The following is an 8,189-nucleotide window of genomic DNA, read 5'->3' as shown; positions in this document are numbered from 1 at the left end:
AGGACAACATGAGGACGACATGAAGACAACATGAGGACAACTTGAGGACAACATGAGGGTTAATCATTCAAACGTGTCTCCCGTGTTAAAAACTCATCAGAGAGGGATTCTCACCTGTGGAGATGAGAGTGTGGTTTCTCCCACAGGCCACAAACGCAACTTTCTCAGACTTTAAAGCTGAAAATACACAAAATGAATCATTATTATTAAAGCATACAGCACATATACATTTTATTGAAACAAAACCACAACTTCGTGACATAGTCTTCAGCGGGAACGTTTCTACTAATAAGTTTTAGGGACAGGCTAAGGTTAGGAGTTAGGGGTTAGAGGTTAGAGGGTTAGGGCCAGGGTTAGGGGTTAGAGGTTAGAGGTTAGGGCCAGGGTTAGGGGTTAGAGGTTAGAGGTTAGAGGTTAGGGCCAGGGTTAGGGGTTAGGGAAAAAAAAAAGTACATCAGGTGTGTTGGTGGTGGGATGTAGTGTTTTTCAAGTCTCTTTCTAAACATCTAATTCCAGTATAAAGTCACGTAACACACTACACACAAGACTAGGCATGTAAACACATCTTTTGAGACTTAGCTGACGTTTTCCTTTTTAAATAAGAACTGATGAATGTGAAATAGGTATCAAAGTGCTTAAAATAATTCATTTTGTTTCTTCTTGTGGGGGTTACACCTGTTTATTATTATTATTATTTTTCTTGGCATGGTGTCCTATGGTAGTGTGGTGTGTGTGTGTGTGTGTGTGGTGAAATTTGTGTGTGTGTTGTGTTTGTGTGTGTGTGTGTGTGTGTGTGTGTGTGTGTGTGTGTGTGTGTGTGAAGATGAACGGCTGCGCTCCTCTGTCAGCTCTAGCCACGGGTAAAGAAATCAGGCAGAGAAATCACAATCAAGGCAACAGCCGGATCGAGTCTGAACGTCTATGCTGCCTGCGGGCTCACTTAATATTCATGAGCTGGGAAAGGACTGCGGATAGCGCATGCTGCTTCATTGGCTAATTGTTAGGCGCAATCAGAGTTCGAGGCAGTCTCAGGCTGGTTGAAATCTTTCAATGAGACCCTTTAATAAACTTGAACCCTGTTATAATATAATTTGACGTATTTAAAAATTCACAGAAACCTGCCCCAAAGTGACGAGAACATGATATTTGTCACTAAGTTAGCAGAGTCGTGTAATAGCTTACATCCTATGTTTGTAGTTCTTTTAAGACATTGCCCTACCTGTGATGGCGCACGCGTGTGTGCCCCTCGTCAGCACGCCACACCCTGTTTCACGCGGGTCTCTATGGACGCCCTTCACGGTTGCGCTGTCGGGACTGCGTTGCCGAGCGGGGGGCAACTGGTCGGCTGGTCAGGGCGCTCAGCTTCCCGCTGTCTCGCTCTCCCGCCAAATCGTGTATAGAGAGCGCCGTCAACTGGGACAGACAGAGAAGGACACTACAACAGGGAGGCGCCGTCAACTGGGACCGAGCAGAGTGAAGGAGCACACAACAGGGTGCCGTCAACTGGGACACATTCAGAGAAGGGAGTCTAGCTGGCAACAGGGCCGGCCGGTGCAACTGTGGTATGCACAGCAATGAGAAGGAGAGCACAGTCAACATTAGGGTGCCGGTGCAACTTTATCACACAGATAAAGGTATCACACAACATAGCGTTGCCGGTCAGGAGAAGGACAGCACAACAGTGGGCGCCGTCACTGGACAGACATAGAAGGACATCACAACAGGGGCGACGTCAATCCTTGGACAGCAGCCAGAGGATGACACACAACAGGGAGCTCCGGTGCACTGGTACACAGAATACAGAGAAGGACACACAACAGAGCGCCGTCACTGGTAGGTCATGCACATAGAAGGACACACAACAGTAGTGTCCACCGTCACTGGGATCGACGACCGAGGATCAGCTGGATTCCACTACAACGAGAGTCGGCGGCGTCAGGAATGACATTCACTAACAGAGCGGCCATCACCTGGTATGCTAGCAGAGAAGGACACACAAGCAGGGGTTCACCAGTCAACCTGGGAGCACACAGAGATGATGCATCACAACAGAGCCGACATCACATGGATCAGACAGAGAAAATGATGCACATCTAATCATGGTGCCCTACCGTCAACTGTGACATCACAGAGAGGAGCACACAACATAGCCGGCATCACTGGAGTAGCCGGAACAGAGACAGAGGAGGGCACATCAACAGGGCGCGCGTCAACTTGCCCATCAGAGGATCACACACAACAGAGCCCATCAACTGGGACGACACAGCGGACCCAGAACAGAGGTGGCGGCCTCAGAGAAGTGACAGCATAAAAACTGAATGGTAATAAGAACAGGAGCGCCATCACTGGGCCCCAGTACAGAGTAATGACCCACATACAGAGTGCTTGGCCGTCAACTGGGACAGCACAGTAGGGAGGACAGCAGGCAACAGATTGCCTCGCGATCAAGCTGGGCTGGGCGACAGAGAAGGAGCAACACAAGCAGAGGGCGCTCGTCAACTGGATCTCACAGAGGAGGCGACACAACAGAGCTCCGCAATCAACTGGGGCCCGCAGAGAAGGAGGCACACAACAGGGCGTGCCGTCGACTGGACACACATGAGCGACACGACAACAGAGGCCCATTCAACTGGGACCGGCACAGAGAGATCATCTACAACAGGGCGCGCGTCAACTGGGACACACGCTCTAGGAGGACACACAACAGAGACTCCATCAACTGGATCCCAGGCATGAGAAGGACACACCAACGAGAGGCGGCCACATCTGGGACACCAGAGTAGGACACTGTAGCAACAGAGCTGCGCGTCATGAGAAGGACATCAGGGCTTAGTAGCAGGACAGCATCAGAGAAGCGACAAACAAGTCAGAAGCGCGGTGCGATCACTGGGACATGCACAGAGGAGGACTTCAGCAACAGAGCTCGCGTCAGAGGATATGGCCCACAGAGAATGACAGACAACAGAGATGATCACAAACCGATTCGTTGGCCGTCAACTGGGAGCAGCACAGAGTAAGGACACACAATCCAACATCAACTCTACTTCAGCTCTGGCTGCTGTAAATTGCATCTTGTTAATACGGGTCCTTGGATATTGTAGTTTTTGTCTGGTGGTGATTGAATGAAGTTTGTGTTGATGAAGGAGCGGCGATGTGTTCACATGCGAGTTCGTATTTTTGTGTGTTGAAAAATGTGTTACATGCCCTATAATCACACAGTAAAGATCTACACACATCAGGCGTGTTGGTCATGGATGGGTCGGCGTCTGGAGCTGCAAAAATAACGGCTCACCGTGACCTTAAGGGGCAAGAGTGTTAGTATCGCACAGGACACCCATCTGTATTGTCGGAGTAACCCAAGCTTCATGACTTCCTGTGCGTTGTCGGGCGTGTTCATCCTCTTCCAAACCGATCTGCACCCTGCGCGTGTTGTCGCGCACATGACAGTTCTCCTTGCGCGCTGCTCATGTGACCACAAAGACCGTCCTTTACATTCGCGCTTTTTAAATGTGATGGACTAAGGTACACTTATATATGGGCTTTCTAGTGCTTAACGACATACTCAACCGCGGCCGATTCGCGTGTGCACAGGACAAGGTGAACGCGGCGCTGTTTCTCATCATACTTCAACCACATACGTCTCATTCCGATGCCTTGGCCAAGGACACTTCACGATGGGATCTGCAGGGCCAGGGATTGAACCGCTTCAGCCTACAATTGTAGGCGGGAAATCTGCCCTCGGCGAAAGCCACGGAGGCACATCTGCCCAATGTTGTCAAATGTTGTTGTTTGTGTGTGCGCGGCCTGAGGTTGGCCAGTGGTAAGGGCGCGCGGGTCGGCACTGTGTGCTGAGAGGTTTTTATGCCTGGATGTCCGAGTCAAGGGGCGACTCCCACCTGTGGTGATTTTTCCTGCATGTCTTCGGCCAGAAACCCTCCCTCCCTCCAGCCGTTCCCCCCCCTTGCTCCCGCTGCCCCTCGCCGCGTCTGTCTTCTCACTCACATTATAACAGTGCTTTTAATACATTCAAAAGGCAGATAAGCCCAAAATGTATTCATTAAAAGCGTTAACGCCACACTACCACAGTGTTGTTTTTGATGCAATGTCATGACTTTAACGATTGTTATATAACAACATCACAGTGCTTTGGGTTTTTAACCCAGGACTTAAAGTCGTACCGACAAATATCATTTTTACTAGAATTAGACTATTTTATTTATATTTGGTGAATTATACCCTGATATTGTCCGGGTGGTGTCACATGAACATTTTATCCTCAAAGTTGTGCTGATGAAATTAAGACCGGCAACATTTACATAAGAAACATTAATACCCAAATTTAATTTGAATAGAAAACAAAAATGCCACTAACTTGTTCAATCAAAACATCACATTATTTACTGTGAAAATGTAATTAAAAATTACCTGAAAAAAATCTAACACATGTTGAGACAGTTTTACATTTTGTTTAGAACTAGCACATTTAAATACTGTTCCAACAACTATCAATCATATAAAGCAAAAGCTGAAACTCATTTGCTTTTCTGATCTTGCCTTGTCTTTAAATGTGCTGTTCATTATCTTTAATGTTAATTTCTTATACTTCCAAATCTTTTACTTTTTTAATCCATGTTTTTGGGGTAAAGTCAGCTTTGTAATTGGCCCTGGTCGAAATGATGTGCCACCAAATAAAGCTGATTCAGATAATATTCTAATAAGATTTAAGAATATTATTTTAAATGTGCATGGCGTGAACCTTGTGCAGCGCGGCGGAGGTGTTTTGAGTCCCGCATGGGCGATCATTTTTGATTCGCTCCCGCGTGGACTAAATCGATAGAGCTCGATTCTGTTCTGGTAACGCCGTCCGGCCTATCTCTCTGCAGGTCCCCGAGCGCCCAGGCTGGGGCTCTTCGCGTGTTTGCCCAACCGCTCCGACGCCCACACTGCCCGCGTGCTACAGGAGGAGTCAAAATTAACGTGCAGACTAACAGCCTCAGACAACATCGAGGACAACTGAGGGCAACATGAGACAACATGGGGGGGCAACAGAGGGCAACGTGAGGGCAACATAGAAGCACAAATTGAGAATTAGGGCGACTGAGACACATGAGTGACGAGACACATGAGGCGTAACATGATGCCGAGACACATTGAGACAACATGAGGGCTAGCATGAGGCACACATGAGGCAAACATCGAGGGCAAAGGAGGCAAACATGAGGTCACGAGGGCTCCATGAGCGCAACTAGCGTGACATGGAGGGCAACATGAGGCAACATGAGGGGGACATGAGGGGAACAATCTATGAGGGCGACTATGAGGACACATTAGAACAGACATGAGGACAAACTGAGGACAACATGAGGCGCAACATGAGGAGCCAACATGAGGGCACCTGCAAGACAACATGAGGGGCAACATTAGGAGCACGCATGAGGACAACATGGGGTAACATAGACGCACAATGCAGGGTCAACATGATGGGTGCCAGCATGAAGGCAAGCATGAGGGCACATGTAGGTGGAATGGCAACTGACGGGCGAACATGAGGGCGCGACATAGAGGAGCGACATGAGGACGACTTTTATTGGCTACGTATGAGGTTAACATAGGCAACAATGAGGACAAGCATGCTAGGTAACAACGACATGGGACAACATGAGGACTGAGTAGCGGGCAAACATTGAGGCTACATGGAGCACACTAAGACAACATGAGGGGGCACACAGACGGACACACCATGAGGACGAGCATGAGGTAATCACGATGATGACCAACCAATGGGGGTCCATTGAGAACTGACATACCATAAGGGCAACATGAGGGCAACATGAGGACAACATGAGGACAACATGAGGTAAGCATATCGAGAAAAACAGCATGAGAGCAACATGAAGACAACATGAGGACAAACATGAGCGACAACATGAGGACAATCAATGAAGACAACATGAGACAACATGGAGGACAACATGAGGGGTAACATGAGGACGACATGAGGGCACATGAAGACAACATGAGGGTCAACATAGGGCCAACATGGGACAACATGAGGACACATTGAGGACACATGAGGGTACACATGAGGACAACATGAGGACAACATGAGGGCAACCTGGGGACAATGAGGACAAACATGAGGTACGACATGAGGCAACATGAGAGACACATGAGACGACATGGAAGACAACATGAGGACAACTTGAGGACACATGAGGACAACATGAGGACCAACATGAGGTACGACATTAAGAACAGAGACATGAGGCACAACTTTAGGGTACTAACATGAAGACAACATGAGGACAACATGAGACGACTATGAAGACAACATCAGAGGAACATGAGGGCAACATGAGGGCAATGAGGCAACATGAGGAACTATAACATGATGACGACATGAAGAACCTGAGGAATACTTGAGGACAACATGGGGTTATATCATTCAAACGTGTGCTCCGTGTAAAAACTCTGCAGAGAGGGATTCTCACCTGTGGAGATGAGAGTGTGGTTTCTCCCACAGGCCACAAACGCAACTTTCTCAGACTTTAAACTGAAAATACACAAATGACTATTATATATTAACAGCAATACAGCACATATAACATTTTATTGAAACAAACCACAACTCGTGAACATAGTCTTCACGGCGACGTTCTACTAATAATTTCCAGGGACGGCTAGTTGGGGGAGTAGGGGTTACGAGGTTAGGGGTTAGGGTGCAAGGTTGGGGTTAGAGGTAGGAGGTTACGGGCCAGGGTTAGGGGTTAGAGTTACGGTAGGGTTAGAGTTAGGAGGGTTAGGGTGGGGGTTGAGAGGTTAGGGTTGGTATGGGTAGGGGTTAGGGATTAGGGTTAGGGGGTTATGGAGTTAGGGTTAGAGGTTGGGCAGGGGGTTAGGGGGGGTTTAGGGATTTGAGGGGGTTAGAGGTGTTAAGGTCTCCGGGTTAGGAGTTAGGGGTTAGAGGTTAGGCCGGGGGTATAAGGGTCAGAGGTTAGAGGGGTTAGGGTTAGAGAGGTTAGGGGTTGGAGGGTCAGTGGCTTAGGGTTAGGGGGGTTAGGAGTTGGAGGGGGTTAGGTTGGGGTTAGAGGTTAGGGTGGTTTAGGCGCAGGGTTAGAGTTAGGGTTAGAGGTTAGGGGTCCTACTAAGGGGTTTAGGGCAGTTGTGGGGTTAGAGCTATGGCGGGTTCAGGGTTTAGGGGTTACGGGAGGGGTTAGGAATAGGAAGTAGCCTAGATTAGGGGTTGTGACAGGGTAGTAGTTAGGGGTTAGGGGTTGAGGAGGTTAGTAGGGGTTAGTCGCAGGGTTAGGGGTTAGAGGTTGGGGTTAGGCACAGGGGTTAGGGTAGGAGTTTAGGGTGGTTAGGAGTTAGGGGTTAGAGGTTAGGGGGGTTAGGGCGGGGTTAGGTATAGGTGTTAGAGGTTTAGAGTTTAGGGGTTCAGAGGTTAGGGGTTAGTGGCCAGGGGTTAGGGGTTAGGTTTTAGAATGGTTAGGGGTTTAGGGCTAGGTTTACGGGGTTTAGGTAGGGGTTACGGAGGTTATGGGTTAGGGATAGGAGGGGTTAGGCCACGGGTTAGGAGTTAGGGTAGAGGTTAGTGGGCCAGGGTTAGGGGTTAAGGGGTTAGCGGCCAGGGTTAGGCTGTAGGGATTAGGGGTTAGGGTTGGGGGAGCGGTAGAGTTAGGGGTTAGGTTAGCGGCCAGGGTTGAGGGCTAGGGTTCAGGGTTGGTTAGTGGTCATGGGCCAGGTTAGGGTTAGGGCGGTCAGAGTTCGGGTTAGGGGTTAGGGATAGGCGGGTTAGAGTTTAGTCTGGGTGGTTATTGGAGTTAAGGTTAGGGGGTTAGGAGTTAGAGGTTAGGGAGGGTTAGAGGTTAGGGCCAGTGGGTTTAGGGGGTTAGTAGGTTTAGGGGTTAGGGCCAGGGTTAGGGGTTAGGGTTAGGTTTAGGGGTTTAGGGCCCGAGGTTTAGGGGTAGTAGGAGTTAAGTTTAGGGGATTAGGGTCAGGGTACAGGGTTAGAGGTTAGGGGGTTAGGGCGGGGGGGCTTTAGGGGTTGAGGGGTTTAGGAGGTATTAGGTTTTTATTCTGTCACTTACTGTTGTAATCGTTTTACATTTGTGTTTTATCGTGTTTTCAATGATTTGTGCTAAAGGGGGCAGGCTTTTATTGCCGCTGTGCTGCAATGTGCTTCCAGC

At 48.9% G+C, this 8,189-nt stretch overlaps 1 protein-coding gene across 1 annotated transcript in view; it reads right to left on the bottom strand.

Annotated features, from left to right (window-relative positions):
• Positions 1-8,189, bottom strand: part of LOC116673727 (X-linked retinitis pigmentosa GTPase regulator) — a gene marked incomplete in the record, with an annotated part of 57,884 nt that overhangs the window by 27,433 nt on the left and 22,262 nt on the right. The window contains 1 exon segment of the mRNA XM_032505956.1: positions 115-177. Within this exon segment, the coding sequence (XP_032361847.1) occupies positions 115-177 (63 nt within the window).

This window comes from Etheostoma spectabile, chromosome 24 (genome assembly GCF_008692095.1).
Source record: "Etheostoma spectabile isolate EspeVRDwgs_2016 chromosome 24, UIUC_Espe_1.0, whole genome shotgun sequence".
Taxonomy (NCBI): Eukaryota; Metazoa; Chordata; class Actinopteri; order Perciformes; family Percidae; genus Etheostoma; species Etheostoma spectabile.
This window is presented reverse-complemented; position numbering and strand designations above follow the sequence as displayed.